Genomic DNA, 17825 nt, shown 5'->3' with positions numbered 1-17825 from the left:
CCAGGCCCTTTCACTTCCAGAGTTTGTTTCCATCTAGGGTCTGGATACTGGTTCTCGACATCAGGGGATCTTGGGCTTTAGGGCCAAACTCATCCCTTGGGGTAACTGGGTGCATCTCCACTTGCTCACAGGGTTTAGTACCTTCACACACACACCCATGCAGTACCGTCCATCTCTTGGCGTGCCCTGTGTGTGTAAACCCCGCGCTGACAGCGGCTCAGGGAGTCCCAAGCATCGGTGCTTTCCTGGCTGAACCTGCTGTGTGGTGAGGCAGGGGGAAGACCTAAGCTTGTGGCTGCCTCACAGCGGAGCCTGTCCAGAGCGAAAACTTTCTCTGCACCGAGCCAAGCCCCCTCCCCTCAATCCGAGGAGCTTCAGCTGCTTTCCCTCTTTGTTGCAGGTTGCTAGGATACTGGGTGTTACCAAGGAGATGCAGAGGCTCATGGGAGTGAGCTCAGGCATGGAGCTGCTCACCCTGCCCCACGGCCATCAACTTCGACTCGACCTCCTAGAACGGTAGGCTGGGAAGCAAAGGGGCAGGGGGCCTGTAGGACTTGGGAAAGCAAGTGCTGCCCTGGCTCCTGTCCCAGGCAACCCTGCCTGACTCCAGAAGAGCTGTGGGGCTCAGCCCCACTCGGTTCGGTATCTTGCTCTGGACCTCGGGGACTCGCTGTTGCCACCAGATTTGGCAAGTTTGGCCTGTGGTTCCGAATGCAGCTTCCGTCGCCGTACAATGCTCTGCCCCCAATCTGCTTTCAGTGGGTTATTGAAACGACAGCGACAGGCCCCAGAGTAATGGCCCCGGAGACTGAAATCCTCAGTTTAGCCACGCACCCCAGGCAGCTGCAGTGCAAGCATCACACCCAGTGCTGGCCTCCCGATGGGCCTCAAACCTGACCTTGATGGCCCACCTCTAGGGGGAGTCCAGGCTCCATGGCACCATTCAGTCCTCAGCCTCTCTGCTGAGCCTGCCAATGAGGCCTCCAGTCGTGTCCCACTGGACTGAGGCAGCCAATGCATTGCACGTGGGGAACCACAGAGCCGTCATGATGGGGACATCTTCTGGCCACTCCCCACTTGGGTCAGATTTGAACCAGCGGCCAAGACGCTCCAAGCGCCCCTCGCCACCTCCTAACTCCCTTGCCTCTGCTTCCTTCCTCATCTGACATCTCAGCCTCTCTGTTTCCTCCCACGTCAGGTTCCACACCATGTCCATAATGATTGCGGTGGATATCCTGGGCTGCACAGGCAGCACGGAAGAGAGGGCAGCCCTGCTGCACAAGACCATCCAGCTGGCTGCCGAGCTGAAAAGCACCCTGGGGAACATGTTCAGTTTTGCTGCTGTGATGAATGCGCTGGAAATGACCCAGGTAGCAAAACCCCTCTGTGGCGAGCGCTCAGCTCAGCCTGGCCCCTTCTCCCACCCCCCCTCCCCAAATCACACACACCTCACTGCATCCCTCAGGCTCCTGGAGCCCCAAACGCCAGCACGTTGGGGTGGGGGAAGAGTGGAGAGAGAATATTGTGGGGGACACGGGGTCCAGTTCATCCTGGGTATAACTCAGAACAGTGCTTGAAGCAGAGTAGAAAAGAGCTATAGGGAAATGGCGAGGATGGGAACATCCCCAACCCCCGAAAATGGCCTGGTCCCGTACGGCCATGATTTGGTATTCTTTGCCGGGCTGTATTATTCGGAGGAAATGAAGTCGCCGTCCAATATGATACAATCACTGCTTTAAGGCTCCAGCATCTCGCAATCCAAGCTGCTCCTTTCAGAAGATAGAATTCAACTTTAAATCAAGCCCGGCTGGGAACTCACTTTCCCCTAGTTCAAAGGAGCTGGAGCTGCTCCCTGCCCTCCCCATCTCTCTCGCTGTCCGTCACCAACCACGGAGGAAGGAAAAAATACCAGCAAAGCAAAAATTCTTTTGATGAGCTGTCAAGTTTCTCACAGTCAAGCTTAGAGCTGCCCAGAGAGCTGGCACAACTAAGGGAGTCCGCAGAGAGGACCGGGAGGGGAGGCTGCAAGTTAGGGCCGAGGTTTATAGCAAAGCTGTGGGGGATCCTAGATGGGCGCAGGAGGAGGTGTGGCAGGGTAGGAGCGAGGCGTGTTAGCTGAGCTGCCTGGGTGTCCTTGGATTGGAATAGCAGGAAGGCTGCAGCTCAGGACTGAGGTGCTTTGGCAGATCCACCCAGAATTAGTCTGTCCCCAGCTCTAGCTGGTGCTGCTGGTCCCTCATGAGAGTCGGAATCCCAGTGCGTTAGTGGGACAGTCCCTGTAGAGCTGAGAGCATGTTGCTGCCAGTCCCATGGTCAGACCCCTCCTTTGCTGCTGCTTCCAGATCTCGCGGCTAGAGCACACCTGGATGGCGCTGCGCCAGCGGCACACCGAGGGGGCCATCCTCTATGAGAAGAAGCTAAAGCCCTTCCTGAAGAGCCTGAATGAAGGAAAAGGTAACGGGGAGGAAGAGTCGTTCGCCTGGCATTTCTCTTTCCCCTGTGCTCTGCTCTGAATCTCCCTCTCAAAGGTCCGTACAATTCCCCGGAGCTCTGGATGGGCTAGCCCCTGTCCCATTTTCCCATATCATCCACTGAACGAGTGAGGGGAAACGGGTGTGTCCAGTTACATCCACCTGGCTTTCTGCCAGACTCTTTGTCATCCTGATGGGTATTTCCATAGTGAGAGCCCCCTGGAAAGGGGCAGCCCCCAACACCATGGCCTCTCTGCCAGTCACCCAAAACATCCCTCCTACCCCACTCAACCCTCCCCTTGCCCCCTCTTCCCCATTCCTGTCCCTGGTGGCTCTACTCCTCCCCTCCCCTTGGGACCTAACTCCACCCTGTGGCAGCAGCAGCTCCTTCCAAGACCTCTGAAGTCATGGGCCACCAAACGCCACTGGGACTGCCAGGGTAGGATTGCTGCCTGTGATCTGTCCATCCTTCCTCCTCCATGAGCTTCCCCCTGCCTAGCAAGGCCAAGGGCATTACAGTCAGCGTTTGCACACTGCTGCTAGGATGCAGAAGGTGCAAGACCCTGCAGAAGCTGCAACCCCAAGCTAATGGAGTCCAGCTGTTCACTTGCCCACAACCCGTGTGCTCTGGAACACCTGCCTCCCCGTTCCAACCAGTCCTGCCTCTTCTGTTTAGTGACCTAGGTGAAATGAGTTGACTGTCCCAGACCTGTCTGTAGAGGAGAGTTGTCCACATCACACAAACTGCCATAACTGGTACTAACTGACCCCCTTGTTGGTAGTGAGAGACCAAGGACTGGACTGCCCTCTTGCTCCTGGGAGGGTCTCCCTCCTCTCTGGGGTAAAGACTGGGGCATGTTGGGAAGTGCCTGTTTGGGGGAATCTTGTCCAGACTGTACCTGTTCTGTAGCTATCTGGAGGGCACCGGTCCACAGTGCTCTCAGTCTTGCACCTCTCACCATGACAAACTTTGAGGGTGAGCGTATGAAGTGGCCCCTTTGGCTCTTGAAACATCAGGCAGTAGCCAGGGAATTCAGGATGTGGGTGTGTTCTTGTTCTCTCGCAGAAGGCCCTCCGCTGACCAACACCACCTTCCCTCATATTGTGCCCCTTATTACACTCCTGGAGCGGGATGCCGCGCTCCTGGACAGCCCTGAGCCCTGGGAAAACACGGACAATGGCGTGGAGGTTGTCATGGCCCACCTGGAAGCAGCGCGGATGGTGGCGCATCACGGGGGACTGTACCATACCAACGCAGAGGTGAAGCTTCAGGGTAAGGAAGCATTGAGTCTGATCTGTGATATCCAACTCATTTTGGGCCAAAGAGCCCCTCCAGGCTGCACCAGATATCCACTGGCAAGAGGAAGGTCCACACAACACTAGATCTTCCTCTTCCCATCCCTGTGGAGTTGGTTCCACACCACAGAGGGTGCCCCGCTGTCAGAACTGGGGCCGTTCTCCTGTACAGAAGTGGGGATGCCAGGTTGCTGGCAGTAAATAAGTGGTCTGCATTTACCCCTGTGGAAAAGGGGACTCACCACTGGAGCACCCCCTTGTGGCTGGGTATGGCATAAAAGGTTCTCATCAGCACCACCTGCAGTGATCTATCTCCTCTCCCAGCTCAGAGCTCCAGCCAGGTCAGTTTCACCCCATCCAGCATAACAGAAAGTTCAACAACAGTCCAGCATCCTGACAAAAGCTCTTCAGTCCCAGGTCCTCACACCCTTCTCTTAGGGCTCTCCACTGTCCTTATCCCCATCTAATGGGCCTCACACCACCTTCCCCAGGGACTGGTAGGGAATCCAGGCTCTCCCTCTACCGGTAGTCTGCGTTCCAGTCCAAGAGACTCTATAACCAGCAGCCAAGGTCTGCTCTGTCAGACTCCTTTCTGCTGCCTCCCTTCCTACTGTAGCCTATCAGCTGGCCCCTCCCACAGCCTCTCCGGGTTTACTTTTCTCTCAGGGCCAGGCCATACAGGGCTCCCGCTAGAATCCCCCAACAAAATCGAAGTACAAATGGAAACCCACTTCTGCTGTCCTTCGGCTTGACCTTTCATCCTTCTCTGCTCCTCAGTTTAACACCTCCCTGGGTTCTCTCCTTGGAAGTCCAGATTCTGCCCTATCTTCAGGGCTCCTCACCACCAGAGCCTGCTCCATCCCCAATGGCTGTTCTGTGTAACTCCTGGCTTCCTGCTAGACTTCTCTACTCAGGAGAGGATCCCAGGGCCAATTCTGCCTCTGGGTTCCTCCTTGACCCTCCCACACTCTAGTCCCAGGGAGTGACTGCAGAGTTCTTCACTGTCTCTTCCTGCAGCACCTTCTGCTGCAGACTTCCTGTCTTTGTAGTACCACCCAGCTGGGCTTCATCATCAGATATGCCTGGCCCACCCTCCAGGTGCAGCCAGGTAGCATAATTGGCCTCTCCAAGCCACATTAACTCTTTCATTGCCTCCATGGGGTAAACACCCATCACACCCCCAACGCTTCCCCCTAGATTCTCCTAAGCTGGGTTACACAGCGGTTCCCAGCAATCATGAGTTGCAAGTAGGGTGACCAGATAGAAAGTGTGAAAAATCGGGGTAGGGGGTAATAGGCACCTGTATAAGAAAAAGCCCCGAATATCAGGACTGTCCCTATAAAATCAGGACATCTGGTCACCCTGAATTGCAAGTCAAGGCAGAATTTGGCCCATTGTGTTTGAAGGGACTTTGAACAGAGCGTCATTAAGGCCTTGGACTGGATGTGGGGTAACTCGTAGCTTATTGCAGGACTATTAGTAAGAAGGTCCATGTTTCAGCCAATCTCTCTCCAGGATAGAGACCGGCATTGTGTGGCTGAACCATCAGCCTCCCAACCTTGCTCCTGGAATAACCCATTTTACCATCTGCTCTCTTGAGCTCATGGCCCCAGGCCAGTTTGCTTCTCCCGGAGAGCTGGAAGGGCAGAGGAATTCCTGCTGCTCCATTTAGGCTAGGGTGGTTCAGAGCATGCTTGTGGTGAGTTTGTCCCCTGTGGGCTGGCTTCTCTCTGACGCTCTTGGGTCTTGTGTCCTTTGCAGGATTCCAGGGCAAGGCTGAGCTCCTTGAGATCTTCAGCACTGAGTTCCAGATGCGTCTCCTGTGGGGCAGCCGCGGCGCTGAGAGCAGCCAGCGGGAACGCTACGAGAAATTCGACAAGGTCCTCACCGCATTGTCCCACAAGCTGGAGCCCTCTGTGCGGTTCAGTGAACTGTAACCGACGTGGGACTCGGAGTTAAACTCACAGGGGGAGGGTGGCACCAATCAGTCCTTCAAAAGGCCAAGTAACCAGGTCCCCAGTCTGCAAGCCAGCCCACTCCTCATGCAGCCATGGGGGCTAGGAAGCTGTGGGTACCACAGACCCAGAAGGGGAGCCAGCCAGGCGCGAGGGCGTGAGGAAGAAAGCTGGCATTTAACATCTGCAAAGGAAAGAACTGACCAGAAGTGAAATCGCGGCATTGGGATGGGTACAGCTGTAGCTCTCTGGAGAAGAGAAACCTTCTGAAAAGTTCCAGCATGCCAGATTGATGGGGGAGGGAGCCCAGAACAGCTATTATGATATAGATCCATCCGTGCTCCGCACATGCAAACTACAGGAGGCTGCATTTTAATTTCCACCCAAAGCAGTGATCTCCCCTCCTCAACCACCAATACAAATCAATAGTGGAATCTCACTAACGGACCCTCCCCACTAACATCCTATCGAAATTCCCTGGGCAGTCCCGGTGCAAATGTTTTGAGCGGCACATTTGTGGAGGAAGGAGAGCGCTGATCACTCCCAGCCATGATACCTCCTGCTGATTCTCAGCTGTAGTTTAGGCCAGTGTGTGCATCCCAGCTGATCTACACAAAGATGCCTGTGAAGCCAGAAATCCACCTCCTCTGGCCCTGCAATCACAAGGTATCTCATTACCGTTGTGTTCTTCATTCAGCCTTGCTGGTTCTCAGCCACGTGGGGTCCAGTTGCTATGATCACCCAGTGCCGCCCCCACTCGTACAGCCTGTTGGCCTCAGATATTTTATCTTTTCTCTGTCTTGTCTGAGGCCTCTTAATTCTGCCTGTAAATAAATTTCACATTTACTTCTTGATGTACAGACTTGTGAGGGCGTTCTTGTAAATAATTATGCTCGCGTCATTTCGTCTTGTAAATAAGTGTACATAGATCATGGGGGAAGTGGGGTATTTTTGTTGTTGTTTTTGGTTCTTACATACAATAAACTTTTATGCTCTTCCTCAATGGACTCACATCTTTGGAGAACATTTTAAAATACTTTTCTATAGTGACACAAGCTCGTACCATTCAAGGTGCGTTTGTACTGACGCCCCAAGTGTCGGTGGTGTCTATGTATTGTGCCCCAAGCATCGATGGTGTTTCTTCTTTTGTTGGCATTACTTAAGAAATTTAATGCACCTGGGGCATACAATTAGAACAGTCGCAGTGGGAACAGCTTGAGAACATATTAAGTAATAGTAATTGCACCTGATGGAGGCAGGAACGTAGTGAAGCTGACCTTGTTCCTGCTGTTCCCTCCTGGTGTAACTCCAGTTGACTCAATGGAGTTAACTTGACCCATTAAGTCCTAATTTGGCTAATGCAATCTTAACAGACAAGCCAACTATAGAGGGAAAATGATAATGTTGCCCTGGTTGTAAGGAGTCTGCTCGCAACCTAAAATGTCTAAACACAATGTAGAGTCAAAACCTCACCCCAATGCGTAACAGAGTTCACATCAAGCCTTCTCACTGCACTTGGCTGCTCCTAGGGTTCCTCCTTCAGAACTGTTCAGCCCACACCCTAGATCCTGTCTCCCCAAAAGGTCACTCCCACCTCCTTTATCCAAATGGGGCAATGAGCCACCAGCAACAATGAGTCAGCAGAGTCCATTTAATCCTTTCCCATCAGGAGTAGCACCAAGATCGAGGGTTAGATGTTTCAGGCCAGACTTAAATAAGTCCCACATACGCTCCCTCTCTCTCACCATGCTCTATACCAGTGGAGCAGTGCTTCTGTACTTCTACAAAGATAGTCTCAAATTTCATCCAATTAATTCAGCTCTTGTTTCAAGCCTGCTGTCAGGTACTCTTGTCTGATTGCCTCCTAAGGCTGGTACTACCACTGTTCAAACTAGGGGCTTTCTGTACTCATGGCTGTATTTGGCTATTGGATGACTGTGAAGTGCTGCTCCTTGAGTATCCTTCGAGGCTGGAGAGCTGTTTGGGAAGCATTTCACATGCCTTTCAAAGACGATGGGGGAAATGATCTGCGATGTATCCTAGGCACAGCAGGGCTCCTTCTGAGGACAATGCATTCACATACCTTCAAAAGATCAGTGGGCTTCTTCTGATAATGCGTTTGTTGCCTAGTGGGGACGACTCATCAGCTTATGTTCAAACTCAGATGGTCCCCAGAGTTTGAGGTCCACTAAGGGCTTCAAAACATTATCAAACAGTAGCCCAGTCTGTAGGGCTGGGACTAACCCACTCAGCCCTGAATGCAACAACATGTAGCATGTAACAGACACCTGAGGGTGTCATCAGCACCTAGCTCTAAAAACCTATCCACCTTTTCATCTTCTTTGCTTTACACCAGAACAAGCTGTCTACCCATCCGTTCATAAATGATCATTGCTGGTTATCACCCAGTCATCCTCTGGGTTTGGCATTTTCAGCCAACTGCAGGGTAAAAACCTCTCCAGAACTTAGAACTCCTGATGGGCTTGTACATTTTTTTGCTTTGCTGTAATTCTGGTGACCACACCAGCCTGCTCTGGCTGATGGTTGGACTATGGGCTCCAAAACCGATTTAAAGTAAAACCACTCAAAACCTAGGGTTTGGGGAATTCTGTTATCCCATTGGAATTGCTGTGGCTGCTGCTGGAATGCTGCGGCTGTGATTGCGAAAGGAATGGAAGAAGATCCATGAGGTTGTGCAGGGAGAGGAGGAAACCAAGAGACAATATGTGCCGCATCTTTTGGAAAAAATTGGAGAGCTACTGATTTAGTGAGAAGGCGCCACCCCGTGGTGTTTTTAGAGTTGCGTAACTCAAAGTGTCTTATCACTACAGCCTATGCTGGTATAATTTATGTCGTTTAGGGATATGAATAAACTACCGCCCTGAGCAACATAAGTTAAACCAACATACATGCCTGTGTGCACAGCACTCAGGTGAGGCAATAGTATCTTTTATATCACCTACCTTGTCTCTCATATCTACATTACCACTTATGGCGGCAAAACTTATGGCGCTCAGGGGTTTTAAAAAAACACACCCCTGAGCAACATAATTTTCACCAGCATAAATGGTAATGTGCACAGCACACAGCTTCTCCCGCTGAGATAGCTACCGCCGCTCGCTGGGGGTGGTTTAATTATGTCCTCTCCCATCGGTATAGAGCGGCTACACGAGAGATCTTACAGCAGCGCATGTGCATCAGTACTGCTGTGCCCCTGTAAGGTCTCTAGCGTAGACACAGCCTCATACCCTGGGACCAACATGGCTACAACAACACTGCAAACAACTGTCAAAGTGTCTTGTGGGGGGGTGGCAGCAGGGGGAGGGGGTAATTTACCAGTAAAAGCTCGCTACTAAAAAGGCAACAGCCTGACACTGCCAGCCATCCGCCTGAGCTCAGGTCCTTAGAGTCCTCTCCTGCCCCAAACCAGCAGGCTTGCAAGCGCTGAGGAGTGACTATGCTCGGTCCTAAGTCAAGAGGGGCATGCTCAGTGATCTTCCCAGCAACCTCCTCCGTTCAGTGCTGGGAGGGGGGCGGATGGACAGGCTCCAGAGAGAGCTGCTTCAAACTCTTTTTTGTTAAAGGGAACCCGTTTGCAATGCCCAGGTGCACAAGGCAAAATGAGAGGATGAAAATGGGGGCCCCCCGGAGCGCTCCCATACCCCGAAATAGCAAATTTACCTGTGTACTAATCACCAGGTGTGAGTTTAAGCGAGATCCTCACTGTGCTATGCCGAATGCATGTATTGGAAGACTCTGTTAGCTGCACCCATCCATGAGTGCAGCAAGTGCTGGTTCCCCCTGTACGGCTTCTGTCATGTGGAGTGACTTCTCTCTAGCTCATCCCCTCATCGCTGCTCCATCTCATTTCAAATGTCAGGTGAAAACCTCTCTCCTCGCCCTTGCCTTAGGTTCCCACAAATGCAAGTTTGTCTGGCGGGGCAAACACATGCATCCCAACACTGACTAAAGAGGGCAACGTGACCTGGGCTCCCAGTTATTTTGAGACCCCATGAGCCAGGCCTGAGCCATTTGGACCACTCCAAAATCAGGATGATCCCAGAAATGCCCAGATCTGGTACCAAGCCACCCTGCTGCAATGCTCTCCCTCCGCTGTGGTTTACACTTTCGGGGGTAGAGGCAGAGCTCTGCTGGGCACCTGTGGGAATTGAAGTTGCTCATTTGGGATGCAGTGTGGACACGACACGAAATCAGGGGTTCTCAAACTGGGCGTCACGCCCCCTCAGGGGATCGCAAGGTTACTAGGTGGGTGTCACGAGCTGTCTGTCAGCCCTGTGCGGGGCTGACAGCCTGAGCCCCGTTAGATTAAATTACCCCCCTCCCCATTTTAATTGATAAGGGGGGGCGCTCAAAGGCTTGCTGTGTGAACGGGGTCCCCAATAGGAAGTGTGAGGACCACTGCGCTAAACCCAGCCATGCACTGGGTAGCCCCACAGGAGGAATCTTCCCCCTGGGCCCTGTACCCCGAGGACCCTGGTCACTGCCCCCCACCCCCCCAAGGTGCCCCGCCCCTCCCTGCATTCAGGCCCCACCCCGCCCGCTTTGGCTCCTCCCCCTGAGCGCCGAGGCAGCCGCGGCTCTGGCGGTCGCTTCCCGCCCTGCCTGGAGCCGGGCCCCGCGCGGGGCAGGCTGGGACCTGTGGTCCGGGACGGGACGGGAGGCGGCGCGCGGCGGGATGGGGGGCGGCTCTGGGCTGCTCCGGCTCCTGCTGCTGCTGGGGGCCGCGGGCTCGGCCGCCCCCTGGGACCTGCGCGCCCTGCGCTGCAGCTTCTCGGCCGCCTGCGAGTGCGACTTCCGGCCCGACGTGCGCGGTGAGCGGGGGGCGCCGGGACTCCGCGGCGCGCCTGAGGGAAGAGCCGGGGGCGGCAGGGAGAGCCGGGGGAGGGGGTCCGGGGGAGCAGGGAGGGGATCGAGGATGGGGGGGGTCGGGGGAGGAGATCCGGGGGGCAGGGAGAGTCGGGGGAGGGGATCGGGGGGGCAGGGAGAGCCGGGGGGAGAGCCGGGGGAGGGGGTCCGGGGGAGCAGGGAGGGGATCGAGGATGGGGGGGCAGGGAGAGTCGGGGGGAGAGCCGGAGGAGGGGGTCCGGGGGAGCAGGGAGGGGATCGAGGATGGGGGGGGGGTCGGGGGAGGAGATCCGGGGGGCAGGGAGAGTCGGGGGAGGGGATCGGGGGGGCAGGGAGAGCCGGGGGGAGAGCCGGGGGAGGGGGTCCGGGGGAGCAGGGAGGGGATCGAGGATGGGGGGGCAGGGAGAGTCGGGGGGAGAGCCGGAGGAGGGGGTCCGGGGGAGCAGGGAGGGGATCGAGGATGGGGGGGGTCGGGGGAGGAGATCCGGGGGGCAGGGAGAGTCGGGGGAGGGGATCGGGGGGGCAGGGAGAGCCGGGGGGAGAGCCGGGGGAGGGGGTCCGGGGGAACAGGGAGGGGATCGGGGGGGCAGGGAGAGCCGGGGGGAGAGCCGGGGGAGGGGGTCCGGGGGAACAGGGAGGGGATCGGGGGGGCAGGGAGAGCCGGGGGGAGAGCCGGGGGAGGGGGTCCGGGGGAGCAGGGAGGGGATCGAGGATGGGGGGGGCAGGGAGAGTCGGGGGGAGAGCCGGAGGAGGGGGTCCGGGGGAGCAGGGAGGGGATCGAGGATGGGGGGGGGTCGGGGGAGGAGATCCGGGGGGCAGGGAGAGTCGGGGGAGGGGATCGGGGGGGCAGGGAGAGCCGGGGGGAGAGCCGGGGGAGGGGGTCCGGGGGAACAGGGAGGGGATCGGGGGGGCAGGGAGAGCCGGGGGGAGAGCCGGGGGAGGGGGTCCGGGGGAGCAGGGAGGGGATCGAGGATGGGGGGGCAGGGAGAGTCGGGGGGAGAGCCGGAGGAGGGGGTCCGGGGGAGCAGGGAGGGGATCGAGGATGGGGGGGGGTCGGGGGAGGAGATCCGGGGGGCAGGGAGAGTCGGGGGAGGGGATCGGGGGGGCAGGGAGAGCCGGGGGGGGTCTCTGTAGGGGGAGGGGGCAGGGGCTCCTGAGCAGCTAGGGAAGGGGGTGGATCGGGGGAGCTGAGGAGCGGGTCATCCCTGACTGAGGGGCCGCCCTTGGGGGTCCCTGAGGGGCCAGGGGAGGATGGTTCCTCCAGCGTCGGGGTGTTGGCTGCCCTGACCCGTCCCCCGGGGTGCACACCCGGCTGCAGGGGATCTTTTCACGCACCCCTCCCCTGAGCGCTCTAGTGCTGTACATTTAAGGAGCCTGTATGAAGAATAACGTGCATTTGATTGCTGCTCGGTGAGCCCCCGTTACGGGGTGACTCGCATCCTGGGGAGACACTAGATCAGCAGGGCCCCAGCACAGATGCAGAGGGCGAGATCTCAGGGGTCGGGCCAGATGTGGCTATTGGATGATTGTGACGTGCTGCTCCTTTTGAGAGCATCCCTAGAGAGGAAGTGGAAGGATGCCCCTTCTCTAAGGTCTCACACTAAAACCAGTTCCTTCAGGGCCACAGCAATACAGATGTTCAGAGAGTTGCCGTTTTGTGTTGACTAGAGCCTGATCCAAAGCCTGTTGGCAAGATGCCCATCTACTTCAACGGGCATTGAATAGGGACCCTGCTCCCTGGACCGTTCCTTCCAGTCTGTTCAGTGTTTCTGTTCACTCTTCTTTCAAATGTCTAAAGTAATGGAGCTTCCCTCTAGAGACCTTTCCTCCACCCAATATCCCCTGAAATTCATCATAGTATTTCCTTTTCCTAACTGCATCCCATTATTCCCAGTTAGACTTTTTACTACCATTGTGAGGCCTGGCCTACACTTAAATTTAACCAGTATGTAACTGTTGGTTAGGGATGTGATTTTTGTTGTTGTTGCTTAAACTAGTTATACCAGTAAAAGCTATAGTGTGAATGCAGTTACACTGCTATAAAAGTGCCTTAACGCCAGTATAGCTTTTCAGTTCCTGGAGCAGTTTTATGTTGATAAAAATGCATCCACACTGTTTTTACTATACTGGTAAAGTAAAAGAAGTATATTTCTAAGTGTAGACAGGCCCTGAACCAACTGAAGTTATCCCAAAGAAAGAAATATCCCCCAACCCAGCATCTGAGGGGAAAGGGCAGAGATGGCTTCAAATAACAGCCCAAATAACTTCCATCTCTTAATCCAACATATTCTAAATCTTGTTTTGGATTTATTCCAGGTCTGGAGTGTGACTTGGCCCTGAACCTGGTTGGGCAACACCTAGTGAGGCAATTGGTGGTGAAAGGAGTGAAAGAGTTTTTACAGAATCATGATCCTGTCAAACCTCTGGTGATGTCCTTCCATGGCTGGACTGGCACAGGCAAAACTTACGTGAGCTCCATGCTGGTCCGCTACTTGTTCCAAGATGGGCTCCGCAGTCCATATGTCCACCAGTTCTCCCCAATAGTGCACTTTCCTCACGCTGAACAGATCGAGCAGTACAAGGTAAGAGTGGAGGCTGCCTCTGAAAGCTAAATTACAAGACTTATTTCCTCTTATGATTATCTAGTCAGCCATTGGATAAGTATTGAGACTCTTCTCCTACCTTCCAACACATACTGTAAAGTGCAATTTTTATAGCACCTCTTATCTGAAACTGTTCCAGTGCTTTCCAAACACTAATTAAGCCTGTGGGATACTATCTCAGCTTTACAGATGGGAAAACTGAGCTATAGCTAGGGCAAGTGACTTGCCCAAGGCTACACAGCAAGTCAGTGGAAGACGTGGCCATACAACCTAGGCTCCTGATTACCAGCCCTCTGCTCTAACTACTTGATTGTACTCCCATTAACCTTGGCATTGCCCAGAATCTAAAGAAAAACTTGTTAAAATCCTCTGTTGGAAAAAGTACTTCAGTGAAGACTAATGCATTCCAGCAGAAAGTCTGTACATTAAAATATGGAATGGTATAAATATTGGACCAGCTGCAGCCTTGGTGGTGTAAACATCTGCAACTGACATCAGAAGAGTCTCACCTGCTTACACCGTAACTCAATTTGGTTAAAGTATATTTTCCTACGCGTCCATACGAATGGCTGGTCTCAGCATAGAGTGAAGGGAGAGCGAGTACATGTTCAGTAACTTTTGGGGTCTGACTATTAAACTTGTGGAGCTCTTGAATTGCCGTTTAATCCACTCAATATTTCTTCTTTAAATGGATTTGTATTAGTAAGACTATATTAAATTAGGCAAAATTCACCATGTTGAATTAAGAGCAAAACAGTTTACCAGGGAACCTTCATCAATGGTAGTCAGTCTTGCAATGTACAAAGTGAATCCTTCTTTCCAGGCAGAGCATCACAAGTGCTGTTCTAAGGAACAACAGCTTTTGGAGGTTGCTGTTTCTGGCATTATTAGCCCAGGCTAATGTAGTTCTCATGTAAGCTTAGCTCTTTGGTAGCTCAAGCTCTTCTAACAAGTTCATGGTCCTAACTGGCTTGGTTGGTTGGGTTTGGTTTTCCAGGAAAATCTGAAGAGTTGGATCCAGGGGAATTTGACAAACTGTGGCCGATCAGTGTTTCTCTTTGATGAGATGGATAAGATGCACCCAGGTCTGATCGATGTGATTATACCATTCCTTGGACCCTCCTGGGTTGTGTATGGAACCAACTACAGAAAAGCGATCTTCATTTTCATAAGGTAAGAGAGCTCCCTCTGCAGCAAGTATAACTGGGTTGGGAATAATTCTAATGCATTGCTACTAATTTGGTCAAATGTTGGTAAGTTCCTCCCTATTTTAATCACCCAGAGCAGGTATTGTGTGTCAGATCCATGAGATCTCAACTCATTTCAGTCTGCAAAGGTACATAGTCTCATAGTGCTTTGTCTTTTCCACTATTTGGCAACCTCTGTAGCAGTCTTCATAGGCCAACTAAGGCTGCTTTCATACTCACTGCAGAATGAGGCACTGCCACTGAGTACAATATTGATGTCATGGGATAACTTTCTGGTAATTTCTTGTCTTGGTCTTGCTCAGCAACGGAGGAGGTGAACAAATTAATCGAATGGTGCTGGATCTCTGGTATGCCCGCAAGGACCGGGAAGAGATCAGCCTGCAAGATCTGGAATCTGCAGTTTCAGAAGCTGTGTTTGAAAATCCCAATAGTAAGTCTTTCCATCAACTGGGAAATGCTTTTCAGTGAGCATGCTCACCAGCAGGGGGAGCCATACCCTATTTCAAATAAGCCAATGATATTTATACAGTGTTTTACAGATATGTGTCAAGCTATTATCAGTTTTCAGGGAGAAGCCTGAGGTGGAGTTAGGACCTGGATGAATTGCTTTGGCAGATGAAAGGAGTGGTTCTGCTGGTCAAGCCTACGGAAACATTACCATACTTAACAGAGTTCCACTGGGAGAAGGGGCACCCACGACTGAATAGGAGGCAGATAGGGTACTGGGGCCCAGTAAGAAGCTAATTATTAAGGGCCTGATCCTGAGAGGTACTGAGTACGTAGAGATTTCCTTTATTTCCCTGCTTGGCAATTCTTGGGATTGGGCAGTAACATAGGTTGGTATATCTGAAGTATCAGTACAGCTGTTAAGAACCATGTATTTGGAGAACACTGGACTTGACTACTATTAGTGGACGACAGATGGATCCAGCTCCCTCAGTTGAATCTGATCTGTTGTCTCTTCTGGGTACTATGACTAGAGCCCTGCAAATCTGTGGATATCCACTTTATAGCCACAGATATCTGCATTTCCGGATGCAGTCGCATTGTTTACCATCTTTGGGGCTTCTGGATTGGATGCAAATCCAAATTTTTGTATCCACGCAAGGCTCTAATTATGACTTCCTGGAAACCAGCTCTGGTGGTGCTGGCTTTGATAGCGGATTCCTCCTAGAGAGTGGGGGCATCTCCTATGCTAACAGGGTTGAATTCCATAGAACTGAGAGAGACTCTGAAGATAAAGCTCTTTGCCTCCCCTTTTTCTCCTGCAGATGGGTTTTGGAAGTCTGGAATCATCGAGGAGCACCTCATTGATCTCCTTGTGCCCTTTCTCCCACTGAAGCAACACCACGTGAAGCAGTGTGTGGTGAATGAACTCACCCAGCAAGGCTTAACGGTACACCAGGACATCATTCAGGCAGTTGCTGACAGCATCCCCTACTTCCCAGAAGAGGAGAGAGTGTTCTCATCAACAGGCTGCAAAACGGTGGCCTCTCGCGTCACCTTCTTCTCCTAACCTGAGAGAAGGACTCTTTCTCCAAAGTGGCGCACAGTTGAGGAGCTGGTAAGCAGTCCTTGGAGGATAAGTTTACCCATATACTTGCTCAGATTCAGAGGATCAGAGTTTAAGAATACTTAAAGTTGCTGTGCCCAATACAACAGGGATGACCATGAAGAGCAACAGATTGTGGAACTCTGATAGGACAAGTGCAGCCTCCAGCCCTCAGGCAGAGACTGCCGGATGCAGTCTTGGGAACAAAGGGCACACTGACCTGATTCTAAGCACTTTATCAATCTGTTCTTTGCCCTGATGGAGGGTGAACACAGAATAGCCAAGAATACCACCGTGATGTGTATGTGGAGTCCAAAGGGGAAGAGGCTGGGATGTATCCGTGGTGGGAAGGGTTCTTGGCTACTGCCACCTCCCTTTGATAGCTGGAACTGTGCAGATCTTCCCCGTTACTCTCTGGGCAGCTGTCAAGATTCTCTGGCCTAGCTCCAATGAACGATCTTCCCCAGGCTGCAGACAAGGGAGTCTCACCCTCTAGTGCTTTTTTTAATGGCATTTTTAAACATGTATTTTAATGTGAATCTCAGTATGAAGGCCCCAATGTCCTAGAGCCTGCCACACTGCCCTGTGAACATTTTAAACAGATTGACCAGAGTCTCATCTTAAATCTCTGGGGTAAATGTTAAGAACCAACTTTTCTCAGGTTTTCTTTCACTGTGAATAGGTACTCGTAGGTAAGATTCCAACTGCAGTATCCCTGAGTGCATTAGCATAAGGGGGAAAGGAGTGTGTGATTTCTGCTACCAGCTTTGCCCATGACTTGGGGTGTGACCTTGAGCCAGGCCCTTAACCTCCCTGGACATTTCTTCACCACAGAATACGAGGTCACTCCCTTTGATTCAATGGCAATTACTTGCATCCTGCCAGGGAAGAATTAGGAGCCACCCATGTCAGTCTTTCCAGATATAAAAATGGTGATTCCTACCTCGCAGGGAGACTAGGCATTAACTAATAGTTTTAAGTACCAGGTATTGGTCTTGTGCGGTATTACATTGCTGGGATGAGTGTGTCCCAGCTGAGGTGTTGAGCTCTTGCACCTCTTGCATATTATATATTGGAGGTTGTTGTTCTGATAGGACACTGCTGGGAACCTGTTGTCCCGGCAGAGCCAGTTTCCATTCCAATTCAGTGTCTCAGATGCAGCTTACTGTATCACACTTAAATGCTGCTGGGGGTTGGAAATAATTCATAGGAATCTCCTTCCTGAAGCTCTGCTATCACTGACCAGCACAGCACTCTTTGTCCTTTCACTGCGTAGCAGCTGGCTCCCCAGCATCCAGTAAGAGGAAACAGTGTGAGCTCCATCTGAGCAAACAGATTTGGGTCAAGGCAGAAAGTGCGCCAGGAACTCTCAGGCCAGTTGCTGCAGGAAGGTCTCTTCAGTATAGCATTAGAGCAACCTACAGTCTGGTTGAGAAGGAGCCAGTGCTATTACCGCTGTTCCTATCCTGCCCAGGATAGAGTTGGACCAAGATACAGATTTACAGTCAAACATTCTGCCTCCTCCAAACTGTTCATTGTTTTCAATTTAAAATAAATCTGTTGAAAAACCATGCATGAGTAGCAGTCACTTACTGGGATTCCAGCTGTCATGTTAGAAAGGAGGTAGCTATGAGCCTGCATAATGCATTGGAACAGCTGCCTGACCTGACAAAACTAACTCAGGCAGGGACATGAAGAAATATCTATTGTCTGATGATGGAAAACAAGAGTAGTGGCCTTCCTCTGGTGTAAAAGACCAGTGAAAGGGCCATACTCAACTATAAGCAGGACCCATGCATCCTCCGTGGGGACAGCTGACATAGGGAATGGTGAAGTCTCAGCTGCTCTCTGTCAAAGTTAAACGCCAAGAGAGC

General features: G+C 52.6%; 2 protein-coding genes across 3 annotated transcripts in view; both read left to right on the top strand.

The window, feature by feature from the left end:
- Positions 1-6725, top strand: part of SH2D3C (SH2 domain containing 3C) — a 46876-nt gene extending 40151 nt beyond the window's left edge. For both annotated transcript variants that reach the window (XM_054007896.1, XM_054007897.1), the window contains 5 exons: positions 401-516; positions 1199-1370; positions 2343-2454; positions 3538-3744; positions 5529-6725. In XM_054007896.1, coding sequence (XP_053863871.1) covers positions 401-516; positions 1199-1370; positions 2343-2454; positions 3538-3744; positions 5529-5704 — 783 coding nt within the window. In that variant the 3' untranslated portion in view covers positions 5705-6725. The remainder of the gene's footprint in view (positions 1-400; positions 517-1198; positions 1371-2342; positions 2455-3537; positions 3745-5528) is intronic.
- Positions 6726-10317: 3592 nt separating this feature from the next.
- TOR2A (torsin family 2 member A) lies at positions 10318-17522 on the top strand. Its single transcript, XM_054007616.1, has 5 exons — positions 10318-10554; positions 12905-13170; positions 14189-14364; positions 14702-14829; positions 15671-17522. The coding sequence occupies exons 1-5, from the start codon at positions 10419-10421 to the stop codon at positions 15913-15915; spliced, it is 951 nt and encodes a 316-aa protein (XP_053863591.1). The 5' UTR covers positions 10318-10418; the 3' UTR covers positions 15916-17522.
- Positions 17523-17825: the final 303 nt, after the last annotated feature.

This window comes from Malaclemys terrapin, chromosome 17 (genome assembly GCF_027887155.1).
Source record: "Malaclemys terrapin pileata isolate rMalTer1 chromosome 17, rMalTer1.hap1, whole genome shotgun sequence".
NCBI lineage: Eukaryota > Metazoa > Chordata > Testudines > Emydidae > Malaclemys > Malaclemys terrapin.
The sequence above is the reverse complement of the archived record's forward strand: the minus strand, read 5'-3'. Positions and strand labels throughout refer to the sequence as shown.